This window comes from Pteropus alecto, unplaced genomic scaffold, assembly GCF_000325575.1.
Source record: "Pteropus alecto unplaced genomic scaffold, ASM32557v1 scaffold74, whole genome shotgun sequence".
NCBI lineage: Eukaryota > Metazoa > Chordata > Mammalia > Chiroptera > Pteropodidae > Pteropus > Pteropus alecto.
This window is the reverse complement of record NW_006436291.1, coordinates 3,401,596-3,424,622: the sequence shown is the minus strand read 5'-3', so window position 1 is coordinate 3,424,622 and position 23,027 is coordinate 3,401,596. Positions and strand designations below refer to the sequence as shown.

Sequence of the window (23,027 nt, the reverse complement as noted above, 5' to 3'; positions counted from 1 at the left end):
CCATGAGACCATGTGTCCCTTGAGTGTTTGCAATGACATGTTATTACACCAAGGCGAGTGTCTCAGATCGCACCTGTGCGGCTTCACAGCAAGGGTCCAGACTGTTTGGTCCTGACGCAGGTGCCAGCTCAGCACTACCCCACGGGACAAAGCGGCACGTTTTCCCCTCTGCCCAAAACTGTCATGTTTTGAGTGTGAAAGGGTAGCCGATCTCCAAAGAAAGGAGAAAACGATGCTTCCGTACCCAGCATGTCAGTTACTCATCACGGCGTGCTCCGCGAGACGCCTGGGCGAGCTCTCACTCGCCCGTTCTCCTGGGCGGCCTTGGTTTCCATCGTCTGTCAGGCCCAGCGCCCCGTCCCCAGTCCAGCCTGAACGAAGGTGCTCACAGCAAGATCTTCATTGGCCAGGTTCTGTCTGGAATGTTTCTCAGGCAGGGATCCCGCTATTTTTAGGGTCTGGACAAATCGTGTGCTTTTTATTAAACCCACATTCAATGAGGCCTCATCAGTTCGACTGGGTGCTGGAATTTTTTGCTTTGTCTACCTTGTGTGTAAGGGAGGTTTCCTGGGATAATACCGGGTTTAATGCCTGGATTCCTAGACACTCGTGACTGTAAGGAGACCATCCTGACCCCCGGGAGAGGCCGCTGATCTGGGAGAGGGCAAGGTCTGGCCCCAGGGGAGACAGCTCCAGGTCCTTAACTAGAAAGACTGCCTGGAGGTGGGTTTTAAAGAATTTGGGCGTGGTAACCAGGAGACCGAGGAGGTGACAGGAGGTGAAATATTCTCCTTGTGATCTGGTAGTTAGCTTGTTCTTCCGTTTGTCTTGAAAGGAAATGCATCCTCTTTTTCTTGAGGTCTACACTGCAGGAGTCACCTTACCTTGATCCTCATTGATTCCAAACCTGAGTTTACCATTAAATTTGACCAAGATATGCTCCAGGGGAAATCCATAATGCAAATGTCAAAACAAAACAAAACAAAACAAAATGCATGCTGGGTACATCAATCACCGGCCCTCGCTCACCTTGAGACCATTCCTTCTGAAGGTTACATCCCCAGGGACATCACTGTGGACAGAGCTGGCGCTGGCCCCAGACCAGCGTTTCCTGCACTAACTGGAAGGGTCCTAATGGAGGCTTAGGCAACCTTGGCTCTGTAACTTACTTTTCCTTTCCCGCATCTAGAATCACTTGTCGCTACCTTACACATCTCTCCCCACTTGGAACAAGAAAAGCTAGCCATGACAGAGCACTCTGTGACACTCAAGTTGTGGCTGATGAACAACTCGCTGTCACCGTCATCTGTTTTCTGAAACATTGGCTCTGACAGTTTTTAGGCATAATACAAGAAAAGCGTCACCCGAGAGACTGACTATAATAGCATTTTTAAGAGAATGCTTTGCAGCAGGTACACGCCTTTCAGAGGCAGTTAGCATTGGCAAAAGTAACGAGAATCACGTTATTATTTAACCTTAGTCGAAATAATTATTTAGTAAAAGTTGAAAATAAGATTTTAATTATGTTCAGATTCCTTCCTTATTGAAGGTTACATTTTATGTATGTGTCCACCCAATATAAATTTTAGAAATATATTAATTTAGGCTAATTATGAGGATCATGTATTTTGTTAAGTATAGTTATTTATAAAAGCCAAATTTCTTTAATGGCTCTCTTTACAGAAATCTGTATTCGCTGAGTTATAAAGAAAACTAATTCTTCATAGTCTCCAAATAGATTTTCTGATCATATAAAAGTATTAGTAAGATTGAGTAACTGGATAAATCGCCGGTGTTAATAACAAAATGTCACAGATAATTCATTTAAGCATTTAATCCTCGTGCGTTCTTATATATTAGAAATGAAATGACATAAATTATAATGGTGTGAAATGAAAATAAAGATTTCTGAAGTTAAAGACAAGAGGATAAGACTCTCGAAAGACCACTTTCTTGATAGGACCCGCCTCTAAATTCAATTGTGTCACCCTAAAGAATGTCAACCCCCGCTTTTTTCAGAAATGAGTTTCCCAGCAGCTTCTCTCCGGGCACTGAAATGGTACGATCGTCATGCGGCTTCCTCCTTCACACCTTCTTTAGTTCATTTCAGGTTCTCCGTAAGCTCACCCCGGTCACTGCCAGCTCTCAGGAATTTAGAAGCAGCTCACCCACAGAGCGTGGGGGCCACTGCTGGGGTAGGCCACGACGACAGCGCAACCCACACCTCGCAGGAGGGAGGAGCTGACGACCCCTGAGTCCAGCCTCGCTGCTCCTGTCTCTGGTGTTGGTTCGGAGTGGGCAGCGTCTGTCTGTCTGTCTGTCCGAGTCAAAGGCCGAGGCCTCCAAAGACGCAATACCACGATTCCCAACAGAAATGATGTCTGTTGAAAGAAAAAAATAAGGAGGAATGGTGGCAGCCACTTCACAAGGTCGTCACGAGAGTTCAGTGAGGCATGTTCTCCCAGGCTGGTCTACAGGAAGGGCTTGCTGAATGTTCACTGATGTTATAATTTTCATTATTGTTCATATTGGCAAAAGTATTTGCGTAAGAACAATATTCGAGAAACGTTTTCCGGAACTCCTTAAAAATCATACCTGGACAAGACAGGTCAGTTAAGATGAATAAAGTAGTTTTCCAATCAGACAGTAGCCAGGAGAGGCAGAATCATTTCTCTCTGCGCAACTGCGCATTCCGAGGGCTATGCTTTGATTTCTTTAATTGCAGTCATCCAGAATGTTGCAGAAATCTCGGCATTTTTTGCAAAATTGAAAATCCTCCTTTACACCAGGTTGGAGTTAGACAGAACCCAAGGGACCACCTACTCTAACGTCCTCCCATTATCTTCTCTCGTTTGTCGTCCACAAAATGAGACACCGAGTATTTCTCCGCCTGGCGTGCTCTATCCAAAGCTGGGGACCCGTTAGCCGCTCACGTCCTTGATCTACGTGACGGCACGATCCGTTAGTAAAACAGCATTTCTCTTCCATAGCGGACGAGTCATGGCTATACCTTATATTGGATGTTGGTTTTTTTTTTTCAATAGCTTCAGTTACAACAATTAGAATACAGTCGACTTCTTAGATTGAAGGCTGGACACGGTCCAGATGCCAGCAGGTGAGAAACGGACGCTCAGTCCCAAGATGCCAGCATCCGACATCACAGTGATCCGTGGCGTTGTCTTTGGTCCATCGAAGCCCATTGTGGGACCCTTTTTTTTTTCAATTTCTGAATAATGTGTTTCTTTATTCAAGGTCAGCACAAGATAAAGTTCATTCCGGAAATGGTCGGCCCCATGTTGGAAATGACGCTCCTTCCCGAGACGGAACTGCGCAAAGCCACCATCCCCATCTTCTTCGATATGATGCAGTGCGAGTTCCATTCCACGCGAAGCTTCCAGATGGTGAGGACGTGGGGCGTAGCGAGTGGCGGGGGCGGGGTGGGAGTGGGGGGAGGCTGCAGGCCTAGGACGGATGGATCGTTCTGGAGTCACAGGTGTGAGCATGAGAACGTAACCCCTGACAGCTCACGAGAGAAAGTCCCCTTACAGCTCTGCTGTTTTCTTTGGGGAGAACTGTTCTCAAGCGTCAGCTTTTACTTACTTATTTTTATCTGGTTTTACGTAGACCTCGAAGCCTGAATAGGAGTCTCTTTCTCACGCCTCTTGCTATGTGCACTCGCTGACGGCTTCTCAGACGTCACTGTGTTCTCTCAGACCGGCAGCTTATTGCCGACTTGCGTTATTTTAAAGTCTAAAGTCTTGACTTTTATCCTTCTAAATGCGTGTCTTGGTCTTTTACCCATGCAATGGAACCGATGAGAATTTCTGGGGAAAAAAAGTGTATGTAATGTGCTCAATGACAAGGACAAAATCTGAGTTATTTCTGCTTGAAAAGTGACAAAACCTCCTTCCTAGACTCCGTGAAAATAAGTAAGGCTCTCGTCGTCTGTTGTGATGGGCGCAGGTTGCGCTGAGCTTGCCGCTGCTCTCCGGGCCTCCGTGGGAGGCTGGGGTGACCGTCAGTCCTTCCCGTGTCACCTGCAGCACCCATCGGCTTCGCCCGCAGCTCTCCCGGACCACAGCGTCTGTCTCGACTCCTCGCTGCTCTCGGTTTAACGCTTGCCTTTCGTCACCCGCTCTGCGCGAAGCACAGGGCCTCTCGCCCTTCCTGGCAGGGGGTGTCGGTGAATGCGTCGTGGGGGGCCCATGGACAGAGCAGCAGTGCACAGCCGCCCCTGCCCTCCGCCCAGGGAGCTTCTGGGACAGGCTGACTGGCCGCCATTTCACCTGCCTGCCACCCGTCCAGTCACCTGACCTTATTAGTCACGTCACCAAGGGCTTAGATGGGTTCCACTGTTACAGCAGACGCGCCAACCTAATGGCAGGAATGGAAGACGTCGAGGCTTTTCATTTTTCCAAAACTCAAGTGCTTTGAGCATGTGAGCTCCGTTGGCAACATACGCTTTGTCTCCGTCTTCGGCTGAATTATACTCTTCCAGCTGCAGTGGGGAGGAGGCCTGCTAGGTCCAGAAGAAAAACCTGCCATTTTACTCACGATGAAACTGCTCCCAAGCGTTCCTGGGATTTCAGAGCCCTTCTTCCAGACGGCTCTCCCAGAGTTCCCTGAGCGTCCGCTCCTTGTCCCTCGGGGCGTTTCGTTAGCTCTCTCTTCCCCAAGAGTTTACTTCCCTCTGATCGCCGCTGTTGCAAGGAGGGCCATGAATCTTTTTGCAGGGTAGGCGCATCCTCGTTCTGACTCTCCAAGGTCTGTGCGCTGCATGGGCTCGCCTCGTGGTGCGCTGGGTGGCATGGGGCTGTCCACTCATGTGCCCTGTTCTGGTGACCTGGGACACTTCTCAGGACCCAGGCCGTGTGATGAGTCGACTTGATACCGTTCGTGCTGGGCAGGTCCTCACAGGTGGCGAGTAAGCTTCGTAAGGTCAACCGACTAAGGTTCCTGAGTGGTAACAGAAGTCACCTGGGGGAGGACACGCACAGGGTCCCGAAACCAACGTGGAGGAGCGTGGACCGGACAGAAGCACGTGAACCCAAAGGCCCACTTGTGTACACAGAGGCCTTGGGTTCTTCTAGAAACCCTGCACACCTGCAAAATGATACGCTTCGTGCCGGCTGGTGTTTACGGCTAGAGCTGGACCGTGGCCTAGAAGGAAGACCCGAGGGGAGCGGGGTGCTGGATAACTCGCTGCGCCCTGAGCCCCTGTCTCCCACCCCCGGCCCCCATGGCCTGACCCGTCCTCTGCCCGGCTGGCGCGGTGGCGGGGGAGGGCCGGCCCCTTCTTTCAAGGCTCTTTTCCTCCTTAGCACCTGTGTCGTGCTGACCCCATCAGCAGGGATTAAGGGCGCATCCCGCGCACCTCGACTTGATGTCCGCTCTGGCTGTGCCCCTCGCGGATGGCCCCTCCCTGCCCCACAGCGGCCACCGGTGACCACGGGGATTCCAGCCACCCTCCATCATCGGCCCTGTTCACGCGGCCACCGTGATTTCTCTGTCCTGTCCACGTGGCCCCTCTAAGCAGCCACTTAACAGAAGTCCATTTCTCGTCTTCTCTGCCTCTTGCATCTTCTGGGAGCGCCCCCAGCACTCCAGCCGCCTTCGGCCCTCCGGTTGTCCCGGCCCTTCCCGAGGGCCTTTTACGGTCTGGATGTCCCAGCGGCTCCTGGGTTGTCCTCTTCTACTGCCTCTCTCCAGCCCACGCGTCCCAGCGGACACATTCTCTGGCCTTCTTCCTTGCTACTCGCCCATGCCTCGAGCCATCCCTGCCTCGCTGTCCCCTGTCTCCCCCGCCACTGGAATAGCATGTTCGTACTGAAACTAGGACTTCTGGGAATCTTGATTTATTTTTTTCGAAGGAGAGGTTCTGCACGTGAAGTTTGAGGACTGCGAAGCCAGCGAGCACGGAGAGGTCTGGCGCTGTCGGCGTCTTAGAGTCCTGACGCCATTCGTGGAGACCTGCAGAGCCTCGTCACCAGACCCGCGACCCGCCCCTTCCCCATCTGGCCGAGTCCCCTGCCCTCAAACAAACAACGTTGCAAGTCACAGCCTCGCCGGACTTTTATTCATAAAGAAAGCACACTTTTCATTCTCTCCTGGCACCTTTGTAAAGAATTCCATTTGTTTTATCTTTGGAAAATACAGAACTCACAGCTGAGAATTGCAGCAAATGACCACATGGTGTATTTACCATTAATAAAAAGGGACTGGAAAAGGCTCCATGGCAAAATAATATTTTTCATCATGGAGGTATTTTCTGTCAACTTTGCCAGGGTCAGTAAAATGCTCCACAAGTTCCAGAATCTCCCATTGAGTCGTAACAATATTAGAACATGAGTAATCTTTGTGTCTTTGGTGTTTCTGAGTCCCTGTTCGAACGCTCTGTGCCTGCCGCCCACGCTGGTAACCTTAAGCAAATAATTGAACAACCCAAGTGGATGTTGGCGGCCCCTGCTACCCGACAGGAAAGCCAATGTGTTTCGCACCGTTGTGTGAATGTGAATAAGTTTGGTGGCAATTTCATCTTTATTCTTCAATTCGTTGGGATTTTGTGTGTTGGTTGAGTTTTGCATTCCATTCCAAAGTAACACTAGATTCTCTTGTTTCGGTTGCTTAAAGGGGAAATATGGTATAAGAATTAGGCCTCTATTTCATTGAATCCCAGACCGAAAAGTGACGAGAGATCATGGAAACTAACACCCGTGACTCCAGGAGTCCCGACTACACCGAATTCTCCTCTTCAAAGCCCTCCAGCAAAGAGATGCCCCAACTCCCAGAATCTCCCTTAAACAAATTAACCAGGGCTCTCGCCAAGGGCATGTCCTGGGGTGGGCTGTCACTGCACACAGACCCAAAGTCCCTCCTCTGTCTGGGTCACACGGGAATGGGGAGCCACGGCACCTGTCTGAGGTGTTGCCAAGTGAGCGGCCAGGCCTCAGGTATTGGCCTCGGGACCTCTGGATGTTTCACAGAAGCTTCAAGGTCAGCAAGCCTCCTGCTTGTTGGACACAGAAGGACGTGGGGATTTTAGGATGTGGGACGTGGAGCGCCAAAGATTAATTAAGTGTGTAATTAAGTTTACAGAGCGGCTAAGCAAGAGGAATGCAATATGCATAAAAATGGCAGTATCTCTGAGCAGAGGACGGAAGGCTGAGTGAAGGGTCGCGGGGAATCGGCTGCTTCTGGGACCTCAGCCTGAGAGCCCGGAGCCCCGAGGGTGCTGGAGTGCGGGCTTCTCTCTGCCAGTCCCTTCTCGGGCGCATTTCCCACGCAGCTGCAGTAACGTGACTTTCTCCCGCCCACGGCTCCTGTCAAGGCCACTGAGAAGGGACGTGGTCCTGCGGTTCTGAGGGACTGGCCCAGCTGCAGCGGCAAGTGCAGAAGCGAGACCTGCTTCCTTGGCGCTCTCTGCCACCAGGGGCGGCCCGAACCATGCCCTACATCCATCGTCTTGTGAGCAGTTTTGAAAACAGGGTGAAAGCGGGGTGCAGGACAGAGGGCAGCAGTTCCGGGTTCTTCTGTAGCATCTGACGCGCTTCTGCTAATGTCCAGCCTCGTGTATCCAGGATTTCGGCTTTCGCCCAGCTCTTGACGACCTCTGAGCGCTTTATCATCAGAATTATTTGTGTGAACTTTCCCGTCCCGGTCCAGCTTCCGCCCTCGCTCCCACCTAAGCCCAGGTCTCGTCCATAAACGGGTTCCTGGGTGCCTGTCAAACGCAGGCCTGGTTCCGTACACTCCTCCGTGCATGTGTGTAGTCGGAATGGGAAACCCAACGCAAAGCAAACTTTCCGAACCAACAGCGCTGGCTTTTGGATCACCCACGACTGAGACCCTTCACTCCACGACCTCTTACATCCGGTCACTGTGGATCGCGGTGGCCCTGAGTGCCGGGGGCAGTGCTGCTTTTTCTAAGCTGATGGAGTGAACGATATCAGTACCCCCGCGAGCACAGCCCCCCGCTTCCACGTCCAGTTTTAACAGCGACCCCCCGCAAGGCCCCGTGTTCAGATGTGGCCTCATGTTTCAGACTCTCGGAGGGCCGCCGGTACCGGACGCGTGGAGCTGCTGTGTTCGGTATTTTAGGCGGATACCCCACGGATGCATTTGTAGCGATATCAGCGATTCAGAAAAGAGAGGCGAATGCTGCATAATGATGTCGCTCATCACATGCACAAGCCTCTGCCAGCCTCTGGGCATCAAAGTAAACCGCTGCTCGTCTCGTACAGAACCCCGGACAGCGTGCCTCTGTGAGTGACATGATAAACATGTGCGTTTTATAGAACCACCTCTGCTCGGTCTGCAACTGTCCTTCTTCCGATGTATTCGGGCAGAATTGTTTCATACTGATTATAACAGTTCACAGCGCACTAGCCAATGGTTTCTAGTACATTCTATAAAAATTAACAAAGACCTAGAAACCAGAGGCTAGCTGCAGATCTGTGGCACTGAATGTTCGCCGATCAGCAGAATGAGGTTCCAGGTGTTTGTGCAAATTACTTAGTTTAGACCAGAGGTTAGTAAAATTAGAATCACCTGTGTGCTTCTGATTTCCTTATTCATCCACCCTTTTTAGAAACATTAAATTCATCAGTCAAAACCTGGTAAACAGAATACTTAATGAGCTGGAGCTAAATCGTTGCCCTTGTTCATGACAGCTAGGTTTCCAGGGAAGTAGAGAAAACATGCCATTTTCATTAAGTCGACTCCAAGTCCAAATGTCTTCTGATTAACTAGCACTGTGAAGCGCCTCTGTGCGTGTGCCTAGGTTAGGAGAAGGCGTGTTTTTTTTTAGCATTCCCTGTGCCTTCCTCATTGTGTGCTCGTTAAAAGATGTGTGGAATCGAATCATGGGTTTTAATTAAATTTAGTCTTCTTTTGCATCTCAATTATTTGCTCTGAAGAAGCAGCGGCCCTCACCAAACACTTCCTCTTTGGTGTTTGATCATGGCACCAACTCTTGGGTTAGCGGCGAGCCGCGTTCCCCGCGCTGAATTCCGAGAACTGCCTTTTGCAGATTTCTCCTCTGTAAAAAGCAGAGTAGTAGTAGGTTAGCGACGAACGGTTATTTTACAATAAAAGTCATTATCGTGAGACTTCGGGTGGAAAAAAAAACAAACAGGTCACTCTTTCTACTTCAGCAGAACCATCTCTCTTTCCACATCCCTAAAATCCCTGAACGTCTTAGGCCAAACAGAATATAAAGAGGGCGTTTGTCTGGGGAGGAGACAGCGGGGAGAGCGAGAGAACTGTGGGGACTCACGAGGTCCAGCTCCCTGCGATGCCGCCGAGTCCTTGACGACAAGCGAGAGTCACTGCTCTCTCTGGGCCTGTTTCATCCTCAGCGGGACCAGGCTGGGGCTCAGGCAGGCCTTCTGGTCCAGGCCCAGCAGGCCTGGGCTTCCTCGTAGGCTCCTTCCTGGGTCTAAGCAGACCCCTCACCTTCTGCTTCTCGGGGCCACAAGCAGCTACCACTGCAGCACCCGTGCCCTGAGGCCCCAGGGCAGTAGATGGTGCCTGCAGTTCTTGTGACAGGCACTGGGATGAGTGTGTTCACCGTTTGGCTTGAGCGGCCATGAGAGCAGGTGTGTCTTCGCGACCCACTGGCCAGCCTGTGCCGACGTACGGAGCCCTCCCTCTGCGCTGGTGCATCGCCTCCTCTGTCCAGTGATTCGTGTGCACGTGGCACGTGCGTCCCGTGAGATTCATCAGCACCTTGCACTGTCCAGGCGTCGGGGATACGGTAGTGACCGAGAGAGGAGGACATTCTTTCCCTCACGCAGCTTAAACTCTTCTGGGATCCTGGTAGCAGCGTTGGACTTGGGATTGTTGCCTGGGAAAGCAGGGCCTCAGCGTATAATTTAAAGGGCCCCCAGCGACGCTGGCACTCACGCCACGTGTGCTTGCCTTCTGAGCCCTGAGCTCAGCGCCCCCCCATCCTTCAGGTCTGTGTGGACGTCCGCATCTCTGTGGGAACTAAGTCTCTCCCAGCCCCCCGTTCCCACCTGGCCCACGTCATTGTGTGACCTTAGAGGCCCCCACACATGGCAGCCGCCTGGCGGGAATCCCAGTGCTGAGGTGGCTTTGAATTTTGCCAGAGTTGGGAGACTGGGCAGCGAGCGTGGGGACCCATATAGACATCATTATCCAGGTCATTTCCAGCCCGATCAGCCACTGTCAAAACATTTCACAGATTTACACCTCTCCAAAATTTATAGCTTTCCCCAAAGCGCGCATTCGAGAGACAGGTCTGACTCTTTCTCACTGTGATGCTCTGAGTCCAGTCAGCTTTGGCGGGGGCGGGCGGGAGGGGTTGTTCAAGGAAAAGCCCAACATGGACCTTCTTGAAGAGTCTGCTGCTCTGTCCTTAGAGACTTCACCCTTGTTTTTCGCAATATTTCTTTCCGCCAGAGTGAGATGTTCCACTCGGATCCACCAAGGCATGGTGGTGAAGTGGCCCCGTGCATGTTTTCATACTGCGGAGACTCTCTGCCGGGCAGTACAATGCCATCTGTTCTTTTCCAGGAACCGGCGAGCTCTTTGAGATGTCACTTGTTCGGAGAGCTGAAGTTTGCGATGTTTTTTCCATGTTACTTCTTGATTTTTCATCCCCGGTCTCCTCTTCCCCCCTGTGGCAGGGGGGTCGTCAGCAATCTCCCGGGGCCTCGGGGAACAGCAACCCTTCAGGGCAGTCAGGCCGCCGAGGCGGAGAGTGAGTAGCGGGCGGTGATCGCTCGCCAGCGGACGGACGCGCCGCTCTGCAACCGAAGTGTCCGCCACGCTGGTTACTTACTTACGCTTCCTCTGTTTAATTATAGTTTGAGAACGAGATCATCACCAAGCTGGATCACGAAGTGGAAGGGGGCAGAGGGGACGAGCAGTACAGAGTGTTATTCGATAAAATGTAAGTGGCGGCGAACAGCGGGGGTTTGTGTCGGGACAGAGACGCGGAGGCTGTAATTAACCCGCGACGAACTTCGTGGCCCAGAAATAATTAAAGCGCGTTAATAATGGGAGGAGATATTTTAAACGGCGCCTCGGTGAGGTTCCTGCATGTGATGCGCGAGGCGCGTGCGCTTGTTTTCCAGCCTCTTGGAGCACTGCAGGAAGCACAAGTACCTCGCCAAAACGGGGGAAGCGTTCGTGAGGCTCGTGGTGCGCCTGATGGAGCGGCTGCTGGATTACAGGACCATCATGCACGACGAGAACAAGGAGAGCCGCATGAACTGCACCGTGAACGTGCTGGTGAGTGGCAGGGCCGGTTCCCAGCCTGGGCAGGGAGCCGGGAGCTGGGCCGAGGCACGCAGGGGCCCGGCGACGGCCGCCCGCCAGACTTCCCGTGGCAGCTCGCGCGCGCATCCTGTGCTGGTCACCTTGTCTGGCGAGGAGCTGTTTGCAGATGCGCTCTGAGGACGTCCGCACAGCCGTCTGTCCTCTGGCTGTGTCTCGTGGGCGGGAGTGACGAGCGGTCTCGTTTTGTGACCAGGGCAGAGCCCCGTTGATCCCAGGTCTGCGGCGCTTCGTTATTCAGAGAGCGTAAATGTGGCCTGTGCTGCGGGCCGCATCCTGGTCCTCAGAATCTGTGAGTATGACCCTATGTGGGGAAAATAGGCCGTTCGTAGATGTGATTGAGTTAAGGATCTCCGGGTGAGATCGTCCCGGACTCCCTAGGTGGTCCCTAAGTCCAGTGACAAGTGTCCTTGTAAGTGACGGAGGAGGAGAAGACATAGAGGAAAATCCACGGGAAGATGGAGGCTGAGGTTGGGGCGATGTTACCACACGCAAAAGGACACTCGGGACCACTAGACGCCGGAAGAGAGACGAGGTCGGATTCGCTCCGAGGCCTTTGGAGGGAGCGTGGCCCAGCTGACACCTAGGTTGCAGACTCTGGCCTCCAGGACTGTGACAGAATACATGCTATTGCCCTAAGCCACCGAGTTGGTGATAAATTGTTACAGAAGCCACAAGAAGCTAATGCACGACCACATGAAGAGCAGCCGCCTCGCGTAAGCTTGGCCTCCGCCATCCGCCCATCCGCCCGCTCGCTCACCTGCCATTGCTGAGGCTCTGCACAGGTGCGTCAGGAAGCACGTCCGGACTCTGAGCTTTGAGGAAGCTTCGTGACAAGCTCGGCCACAGGGAGCGGCAGGCAAACGCGACGGCTCCCGGGGCTGTGGGTCCCCCACCCCCGGCTCCAGAGCTGTCTGCATCTTTCTCCGCTGCTGCTCCCCGCAAGGAAGCAGAAAAGCGGCCTCCGGCCCTGGCGGGGCTTCCTCTCCCCCACCTGCCCGTGCGAGGCCGGAAGGCAGGGAAACCCCTCCCGAAGCCATTCTACGACTTTACATGCCTGACTTTTCCGAGTCTCCCACCATCGGACGACCCGCGTACCCACCACTGGGCTGGGCGTCCGGCACTTGGAGCTCGTGGCAACGGACTTTTGCACCAGGACAAACGTGAAGCTTCATTCATTCTTTAGAAAATCACCAGAGACGTTTGACTTAAAAAGATGAACAAAAGGGAGTATTTTCACCTTCCACTCACTCTGGCGTCGACACGGACTCCGTGCGTAGCCGTGAGGAACCGACAGCTAACAGCTCACAAGCTGACCCCACCCCTGCCTTCCGTGGCTGGACAGCTCCTTCAGGCCAAAGATAAACGTTTTCTGGGGCGCGTTTTCTTCTTCATGAAAGTGTAGATATGGGGGCTTCTGGCGTCTGGTCCAGTCCATCGGGGGAGTTTTGGACGTCGCTCCCCCATCCTCATGGGAAGGGAAAAGCCAGCAAACTGAAAATCAGCAACTCGTCCCAGCCATCGTCTTAGATCCACAGGGAAAGCTGCTGTCCCCAGACCTGGGGAGACAAGAGGACACAGAGTCACAGCTACTGGGGCAGAGACCACTGCTGGAGCCAGGGCCGGGTTCCTGTCACCGAGCACATGTCCTCTTCGAACATAAAATTACCAGGCACCCTGAGGGCAGAAGATGCAGTCTGAAGAGACTGAGCAAACGTCAGAGCCAGACTCGGGTGTGGCCGCGCGTTTAGAATTATCAGGCTGGGAAATTACAGCGGCCATGACGAATGCACTAACGGTGCTGACGGAAGAGGCACCGTGCGAGGCCGGACTAAGAGCAGCAAGATGGGCACTTTCGGGGAGAATCAGAAACGAATGCGAGAAACGCAATGAAGAAAGCCTGCGGTGTCATCGGTCAGATGGGCACTTTCGGGGAGAATCAGAAACGAATGCTAGAAACGCACAACACCGTGCAATGAAGAAAGCCTGCGGTGTCATCGGTAGACCGGACACAGCCGGGGAAGAACCAGCGAAGCATCTACCTGCGTTCGCAGGTACACTCGCCTGTGGACGGACCGTGCACGGCGCAGCGACGAGCTCGGCCCCAGGTGGCAGCCCTGACCCTCTGCGCAGGAGGGAGCCTGGCCTTGCTTCGCCGCCTTGCCACGCAGGCGATGTCCAGGAGGCGACGTCCAGCGTACGTGATTTCCTTTCATGGCGCCCATGTGGCCAACATGAAGTCAGCATTTTTTCTGTGGGAGGTAAATGGAAACCTTTCCAAAAGCCTTTCCTCTGATCTTTAAGGGGATCCAAGAAGCTGATTTGTGTCCAGAAGGAAAAATTATTATTATTACGTGCACCGGGTTCCAACGCTGATGACCGAGACGGCTGTTGTTCTAAGCAAGATCTGTCCTGCTCACCAGGACGCAAACCTAGGGGAGAAACAGGGCTGTGCACAGAGCGCGACCTTGGACCGGAGTCAGAATCCGGGGACCGGAAGCAGGCTCTCATAAGTGACACGTGCAGTCACGATTCCTGGTGTCAATATGCGTCTCTCACAGGGAGCCTCTCTCGGGGCATAGCTGTCAGCTGTAGCCAGGTGTGGACTAAGAAGCACACCCAGGATTCCGCATCCTGTCTGCCACTAACCTCCTTCAGCTCCGGCGTGCTGAATGAATCCGTGAAGTCGGGGCTTCTATTCTCAGCCGTTTCCTAGGGGTGTCTATCGTCGTTCCTTCGTTTAAAAAATAAAACGTCTATGAGTTAAAGAGAAACAAGAAAATTGATTTTTATAGACCGGCGTCCTGTCTCTTAACAGTTACTGCCCAGCTCACATTTGGTCATATAATTAAAAATACAAATATATTTTTAATCTCCTGGTCCATTTTTACCCTTTCTCTTGGTACTTTTTTTTTTATGAAACAAATAGTATTTCTTAGCGATGAATACGCACGTCCATCTCTAGATAATATATATAGATGTATAAACATGTTAGAAACATGTAAAACGTATTCAGTTTATCACTAGACAGAAATCCACTCGAACTCCTAAAGTTAAAAAAGAAAATAAAGAACATAAAACGTATCAATGCCCTTTAAGCCCGTTGCTAAATTTCCTTTAGAACCAACGTTGTTATTTTTAATGGAGTTAGTAAAATATACGAAGTTGTATGATTCATTAATGTCCTATTCTTTTTTGCATTTCGATAAAAAAACAAAAGCAAAATTAAAAGAGACGTGAGCAGTCACTCCGTTCAGTGGCCTATGTCCCCTAAGCCTCACCCCGCAAGCACCTGCGTGCGTGTCAGATCGTCGTTCCCGCCAGACGATATGCACATTTATAATTAAGTACAGTTCCGTTAGTCACCTGATCATCATGCCATCTTTAATTGCCGGTCACTGATTTTGTTGTGTGCCACCTCGTCATCCCGTACAGGTGTCACCACATCCATCCCCACCACTGGTCGACTGACTCACCGTTATTTTGCCGCTAGAAGTTAGTCTCTTCGCAGCCCCTCTACAAGGCTGATTATGGTTGTTCCGACTAGAAATCTAAAAGCCTTAGTCGTGAAGGAGAACAAACTGAAATATGATGCCAGCGTAGGCATTCCGAAAGATCAGTGCCCGATGGTGGACCGAAGTTGGGGACCGAGTTTCAGTGGGGTCGCCGGGGAGCCTCAGAGCTTTGAGCCCGGCACAGACGTCAGCACTGGTGTGTGGGGTGGCGGGGAGGGGTGAAGGGGCTTGAGAGGGGACCTTTGGGGACGAGATGCTGCCTGCAGAGCCCAGGGCATGGCTGACTTTTACACAGAAACATAAAGGTTCTATATAGAAATTGGGGGTTGAGATGCGTGTCCTTCGGTCCTAGAGAGGTTTTAAAGTCCTGGGAAGGGACAGAAATCAGCACAGGCAGGAGACAGAAGCCATTTCTGTATCTCAGAGGGAGAGAGGTGTGAAGGTCACATGACATCCCCGTTGTGATGTTGTAAAGGGGAATGATCAAAAGCTTAGGAAAGGATTAAAAATGTGAGCGCAAAAGATGGTGTGAAGTCGCAGCTTGTAAATACTGAAGGGGCAGAATCGGGAGCACAGGGCTCACCCTGGTTCTGATGCAGATTCTCCTTCTTCCCCCAAAATACCCGGGTTACCAGCCAGAGCAGGCGAACCCTGGAGGTCACCAAAATCGCAGATGCAGCAAAATGCTTGGTGCCTCTCTCTGAGCACAGCCCCCTTACTTCCTGTTCTCACTTGTCATTTCTTTCCACAGAGATCAGTTGTGTGAGCGATGTCTTTTTCTGCCAATGAACTTGAACAGGCTGTTTCATCTCATTGGGCGGTTGCATGCCTTGTAATGGTGACGTTCACTGGTTAACTCGGGCACAGGCACAGGCTCTAACCTTGCATTCAGGTGGTCAGTTTCACACTGAAAGTGGCTACAGTATTTCCATACCTCAGGCCTCGTTAGGCGACTTTTCAGTGCCTCTCTGTTGCTTCCTGCAAGATGAAGATTTTAAAGTGTTTTAACACGTTTCGAGATACAATTTTGATAGAAACATTTATGCTCCCCAGAAAATATTTTCCAATGTGTAGAAATAACCCATCGTTTATGCTCTGCTACCTTTTCTGCCGCAGGGCTGGCCCGCAGGGCATTTTTGGAAGTTTCTTTCCCGTGTCTGGGAAGGTCCGTTGGTCTAGAACAGCGCTGTCCGATAGCAATGAACGTGAGGATGGAAGGGTCCTATGTCTGTGCTATTCCATACAGTAACACTGGCCCCGCAGTCCAAGCGCGGCAGGTACGACTGAGGATGAGGATTTTTAACTATTTTTAGTTTTAATGAATATTCAACTTTCCAGTTGAAAACGTGTGGCGTGGGCGCCACGTCGAGCAGTCCCGGGCCCGGATGCCCCGTTGCCTTCTTGTGACTCTCGGCGAGGCGGAGCCCAGCGTGCTTTAAGTCACGTGACGGTGCTTCGTCCCAAATTCGGGATCTTTCTTTCTTTCTTTTCTTTTGTTCTTTTTAATTTTTTTCCACTTCTAATGCGATTACAAGGGTTAAGGTAGCGTATCTTTGTTTTAACTGAAGGAAGGTGACTTTCACATGACAGAAGTAGATTTTAGCCATCACAGCGTTTCAAGCGTAGGGAATATAATCTTTAGAATTTCCCCCTCCCCCCGCCAAAAAAAAAAAAAACCAGCGTAAGATGGTTTTGCGTCTCATGAGAATGTATGGTTCTGATGCAGAGAGCTGGGTCCTATTTCGTCTGCGTTCGACACCAGTTGGAAAACCATGAATTGTTAATGTGCATGTCACACTTTTTATAGAACGGGTTTCTTAAAAGTGTTGTGGTTTGATTTTGCAGAATTTCTACAAAGAAATCGAAAGAGAAGAAATGTATATAAGGTACGTGGACGTCACGCTGGTCTGCACCCTCTACGTGTTTGCTGTAACTGCCGTTTGTCGAGTCCACACTAAGACATGTTTTATAACTGCAGGGGTTTATCTCGTAGGACACCACAAAGCCCCGAGTTTACATTTGGTGGGGTGCCCAGGTGTCCTCAGCATCCTTCCGAACTTGACCACACCAGTGCGGAGATGCGGGGTACACTCAGCCAGCTGAAAAGCAAAGCCACAAACAGTTATTTTGCAGGTTTTTGCTCCTCTTGACTGACTCATGTGACCCTTTTGAAAAAAGGCACCGCCACAGATTTTAATGTTTCGCGGTAAAGTTAAATCCACTTTTAACTTTATCGGAAATAGACAATAACAGTATGCGAAATTTTCAGTTTGTTCTTACTTGCCTCGTGTTATATATTGTCTGCTGGATTTTTGTTCGTCACTCACCTTTTTCTCGAGAGTGGTGGGATATGACTGAACCCCTCTCCCTGGTCACTTTTAGGGGCCAGCATCAAATATTTAACAAGATTACCATAACTTAGAAGCCGGGATAAGGTGTAATCCACGTGGCATTAGTGTTTAATGGTGGGTTTAGTACACTAAGCATGATTTTCTAACTTTTGATTTCCAAGATTTTTTAACGTTCTCCTTTTAAAAAAGGTACCTTAAGAATATAAGAAACTTCTGGGAAAACAATCAAGTTTTATTTTTTTTTTTTTCATCCATAAATGGAGGTTGCTTTACATTGAAAAGCCATCTCTGTTTCTTGATGGTAGAAAAATTCTTTGGATCATATTCACTGTGATCATCGTATCTCTTTATTCTTAACGGATTAGTATTTTTACGGGTTTTTTTCTGCGTTTGGGTTCAGTAGTCATGTAAGAAATCACAGTCGCACATCGCGTGATCTCATTTCTAACGTTTGAAGAAAACGCTAGAAAGATAGGCGGCAATGCGAACCTTGGAGTACTATTCTGCCTTCTCGCGCCGTCTTCAGTTTTGTCCCGAAAAAAAGAGGACTTAAAGTTTAAAAGAAAGAAATATTGTCTGTGACTCTCGTTGGTTTTTCTTGGTGCTTTCTGCACCGGAAGTTTGCAAGGCATTATGACTTGTGAACATCGTTAAAACAAAGTGTAGGTGTTATTTACTGTTGAAGGTAGACTTTAGCTCTTGTAACCCTCGACACGGATGTTTCGGTGGCCTTTGAAGAATGTTCCCGCGTTTTCTCGTCTCAGGTACCTGTACAAACTGTGCGACCTGCACAAAGAGTGTGACAACTACACCGAAGCAGCGTACACCTTGCTTCTCCATGCGAAGCTCCTGAAGGTGATGAAAACTCCCTCGCCCTTTTATGATTCTGTCGTTATGAGCTCTGAGATTATGGAAAACTTTATTTTCCCATGACGGATTTTAGTAAAGCTATAACTTAAGGTTTTATGAATGTTGACTAAAGGCAGTGACATAGAAAAAGGTATTTAGGAAGTACTTTGATGATGGATTTGGCCCTAGTGAACGCAGATGTCACAAAGTGTCATGGCATTGTCACCGAGCATTAGAAACACCCGTCGCTGGGCTGTCGGCTTGCAGCGACGCAGATTCTGCAAGACTCAGAAATGGCGGGGAGTGGTATCGGGAAGAAGGCGTTTCTGTGGTAGAACAAGCAGCTAAGGGGCAGGATGAGACGTCCCCCTCATTATCGTAGGAGAGGGTAGAGGGACCAGGTCATGACACAGGAATTCCCACACCTCTACTTTTGTATTTTAAAACTTCAGCAAGGCACTAGGTCATTTTCCTAATTATATCCTAAAAAAAAATTAGAAAAATTATGAACTAGATAAACAAGAACAGTATGAGAACTAGAATTAGCTGCGTGACCCAACATAAAGACGCTTGTTCAATGGAGCCCTGTTTCCAATCCCAGGCCAGTCCCCCCAACACTGCAAGCTGTGTGAAAGAAGGCTAGGTAAGTTGACGTAAAACAAGCACTCAGCAGTGTCCAGTGGGTGGTCAGAGGCATTACGAGGGACGCTGTGTTAGGCAGGACCCTTCTAGCCTTTAGCCCAGTTCTGAAACCTCCAGTAGCTTCTGTGACACAAATATCCACAGGCAGGTCTCAAAGCAGCCGCAGGTGGAAAGTTATCTTTTAAAACCAGAGGGTCCTAGTCTACGGCCACGCCACCCTGAACGTGCCCGATCCCATGTGATCTCAGAAGCTAAGCAGGGTCGGACCTGGTTAGTACTTCGATGGGAGACCACCTAGGAAGATCAGGTGCTGTAGATGTAAAAATTAAAAAATGAGGGATTGTAAGCTGACAAGGACCTCGCAATCTGTGAGGTTGACCAAGGGTCGCCTCGCCTAAAAAATAAATAGGTACGTACATACATACATACATACATACATACATACATAAATTAGTGAATTTGTTTTAAAAAGCCGGAGGGTCCATTACAAAGACAACACGAAGAGACTGGAGGTCTGGCTGCATGCGGAAGCCTCACCAATAGTCATCGATAGTCACCCGTTGACTTTGCAACGCATAAAACTGTCCGCGGGAGCACAATTTATGAAGATAGAGGTTTGGGTTGGTGCACCTGACACCAGCGTCCCGCTGTGAATTCTAATTGCCTTCATTTGTTAGAAACCCAAATTCCAATAACAAGGCGTCTTTGCAAATATGAAGAAATTTCTTTTGCTCCAGGGAAATTAAAGTTGACGAGCTGTCTCTCACTCTTAGTCTCTCTCCTGCTACATGAACTCTTAGATGTGCGTGTGCATGTGAAATATATGCACGTGTGCGTGCGTGTGTGTGCGTGCGTGTGAACTGTCCGTTGTTTAATCATCGGGTATATTGAGTCCAGGCAGCTTCATCACGAACCCGAAGCTCATGAGGGTGTGTTTCACAGCCCTAATCAATAGGCCTGACTGCACTGGCTTCTCCACCGGGCTCTGAATTTTCCAGTTAAACAGGAATGCTGCATAATCTCTCTCCATAGCTTTTACATAATTACGTTTTGCATTTTCCCTAAATGGGCTTTGATCCCGCTGTAAATACGCGTTCATGCTGGTTGATCGACAGACCGAAGCGTTATCTGGATCGCCATGAAAATTCTTCCGTGTGACAATGACGAATGCATTCTTTATTCTTTAACTAAAAATCTTCAGATGGAATCTTCTTTTTTGCTTAAGGATATTTTTTTCAAAAAACAAGAGCTAGAAAAGCATTAGCCTTCAGCCTAGCAGTCAGGTTCTTGCATTCCAACGTTTAAGTGGAAGGCGTAAAGGATTTTTGCTTCCCTATTCAATTTTTTAAGTGATTTTAAAATTCAAGGAAGTCACATGAAATCTGAATTTTTTAATTAATTTATTGTAGTTCCGTTGCAAAGTAAAAACCTAGCCATGTTGCGAAAACGCCATCATTAATGAGTTTATAACTTCTCGTTGTAGTCAAGACGTGCACGTCCGATTTTTAAGGCGAAACAATCTGCAGACGCTTACAGGCTTCTCACCCTTCCCTGACATTCCCAGAGCGGGGGCGTCATTCTGGCCCCATGCTCCGTGCCCTGGCCCTTGGAGCCCTGCAGTCCAGCCCGAGGTGCTCCGGGGCCCCTCCGGTTTCAGGGAGTGGGGTAGGGGTGTGTGTCATGAGTGAGCGCCTCTTTGGGAGCCTTGTCACGCGCCCCATTCCAGCAGCCAGTCCCTTGGGGCCTGCAGCCTGTGCCACGGTGTTTCTGGCTTCGTTCTGCTTGTCCAGCTCCTCTCATTTGTCACGCCCTGCTAAAACACAGTGCCACCGATGGTCCCATTGCTGCAGATGTCACCTGACCAGCTCTGAGTCCCCACTTTGGTCCAGGCAGCCTCGGGGCTGGTTGCTTTCTTGGCAACACTATATCTATCCCATCTTAAAACAGTGTCAAGCTGCACCTCCTGGGTCAACTGAGAAGCAAGCCCACCCTAATTATTTCCTCCAAGGAGTCTCCCAGGAGCCCCAGAGCACAGTCTTGCCCCCCACCCTTCAATGCCCATGAAATCATTTTTCAGTATCGTTATTGATCACCATGCCTAACTTGCAACAGCGCGGTCTCCGGACCAGCACCTCCGACCCATCCTAGACCTGGTTCGTGCACATAGTGAGTCCTCAGCAAACGCTGCTTTTAGTGAACCCTATACTTGATGCCGTTGACTCGTGGAGCCCGAGTACACAAGTGTACCTGTCAGATGAGCTCGCCTTCACTTTGGCGTGTGACGTGTGCGCATCTGTGCATCACGCCGTGAGCCCATGGACACTTCCACAAACACTGGACGAGCCCTGCCTTTGCCCTGCAGTGTGCCTGAGGCTAGAGGTTCAAAGACACCTCCTCGCTGTCCCTAAGGAGCTGTGTCGGCTGTGAAGTCCCTTTCTTTATGACTTGGAAGTGGGGTCTCTGTGTTCTCTTAGCTGTCTTTGAACAGTTGGGCAGCACAGGACCGAGGCCAGCACCTGGGAGGCCCGGGTGACACAGCTACACATCACCTGGTCCATAATTCATCCCGGGGCTCACGAAGCATTATCAGCAAGCTTTGCAGAACACCTGCTGGCTTTCTCTTCTGTACCAATCTAGACCTAGCTTGGCCTCCCCGTGGTCCTCCATTCCTCTCGGGGCCTCTGCACAGAGGTCCCGCCCTCATTTTCAGGCCCAGCAGCCCCACATGTCCCCGGAACCACAGCCGCGCGCACACCCCGGATGCAGAGCTCCCTGCGCACCCCGACCCGGGGGTGGGCAGTGGTCGCTTGGACGTGCCCTCACTGTTCATGCCTTGCTTTGTCCTCAGTGGTCGGAGGACGTGTGTGCAGCCCACCTCACGCAGAGGGACGGGTACCAGGCGACCACACAGGGACAGCTGAAAGAGCAGCTCTACCAGGAAATCATCCACTACTTCGACAAAGGCAAGGTAAAAAAATGCGATCGTTGTCCCGTTGTCCTGTTTTTGTCCGGCTTCCCGGTGTTGCGAATGCGTTTTTCATACGTGATGTTCGTGGAATCAGGAGTTTGTTACAAACTGTGTATTGGAAGGTTTTAAGCATGCTCCTTCCGTTGGGACTTCTGAGTAGAAACCTAAAAAAAGAAAAAAATCAGTCATCCTTTTATAGATGCTCCACTCAAAGAGAAGGCTAAAAACACAAGTTTCTCACAGTCGTCAGAACAGAGCCTGGGGCACTGATTCGGGGCGTTTGGGGGCGCTTAGAGCTGATGTAGTCCTTTGACGCTTGCATTTTTCTATTGTCACCCAAAAATTAATTCCTTGATGAGGCCAGCATTGCCCCATCTTGGTGGTTTCTAGATTGATGGGCTCGAACAGAATCAGGGATTCTGTTGGTGTCTCTTGGAAGGAAGCCTGCATCATTTTAATCAGCCGGTGATGGGCTCGTCACTGGCGTTCCTGGGGTCCAGATGAGCAGTAACTATTAAACAAAGGAGCTGCTTCAGCCGCAGAAGTTTTTAAAGTCTGCCAACAAAGTGACTTCAGGCCTCCTTCTGTGCCCTTATCAAGATTCACCTTGATTTCCTGCCTTTTTTTTTTTCCACTTTGAAAATAGTGACCAGAGAATTTCGTGAAGGGTCGGTCCCTCGGTGAGTTTCCCAGGGCTGCTGTCCCCAAGTACCGCCAACTGGGTGGCTTTGAACCACAGAAACGTGCCCTCTCACAGTCCTGGAGCTGTGCGCCCGAAACGGCCGTGGTGACAGCGCCATCGTGCCCTCGCTGAGAATGACGGGGTCTGCTCCGGGCCCTCCTCTCAGCTGCTGGTGGCCGCAGTCCTTGGCATCCACGCACGCAGACGCGTCGCTCCGGCCCCGTGTCCGTCGGCCCCGTGTCCATCGTCACGTGCATTCTCCCGGTGCGCGCGTCTCTGCATCCAAGGGTCCCTCGTCTCAGAATACCAGTCATTGGACCGAAGGCCACGCAGCCCAGTGTGACCTCATCTTAACTTGACTCCATCCAAAGACCCTATTTCTGAATCAAGTCACACCCGAAACCTAAGGACGGAATTACAGCCTCCATTTTAATAAGATCCCCAGGAGTTGGCCACGGTCGAACCCGAAGACCACCACCAGCTGCTGGGATCACAGAATTAAAAAAGAGAAATGAGCGTGGCCGCAGACGGCTCGGCAAGAGCGCCATCGGTACAGGCTGGCGCCGCACGTGGTTGGGAAACTTCATGATCTCCTCCATATGTAGGACATTTCAGTCCTAAAGCTAATTTTCCCTTAAATTTGTACAGCGACCTAGGGGACAGAGAAACTTAGGGAACCCCAGGCCGGTTTGTGAACGGCCGGAGCAGGCAGTCGGAGG

General features: G+C 50.7%; 1 protein-coding gene and 1 pseudogene across 1 annotated transcript in view; both read left to right on the top strand.

Annotated features, from left to right (window-relative positions):
* The window catches only part of DOCK1 (dedicator of cytokinesis 1), a 380,982-nt gene that overhangs the window by 314,055 nt on the left and 43,900 nt on the right, over positions 1-23,027 (top strand). The window contains 6 exon segments of the mRNA XM_025047519.1: positions 3,253-3,401; positions 10,830-10,915; positions 11,100-11,256; positions 16,662-16,702; positions 17,932-18,022; positions 21,507-21,626. Of these exon segments, the coding sequence (XP_024903287.1) occupies positions 3,253-3,401; positions 10,830-10,915; positions 11,100-11,256; positions 16,662-16,702; positions 17,932-18,022; positions 21,507-21,626 (644 nt within the window).
* Positions 18,859-18,977, top strand: LOC112480499 (annotated as a pseudogene).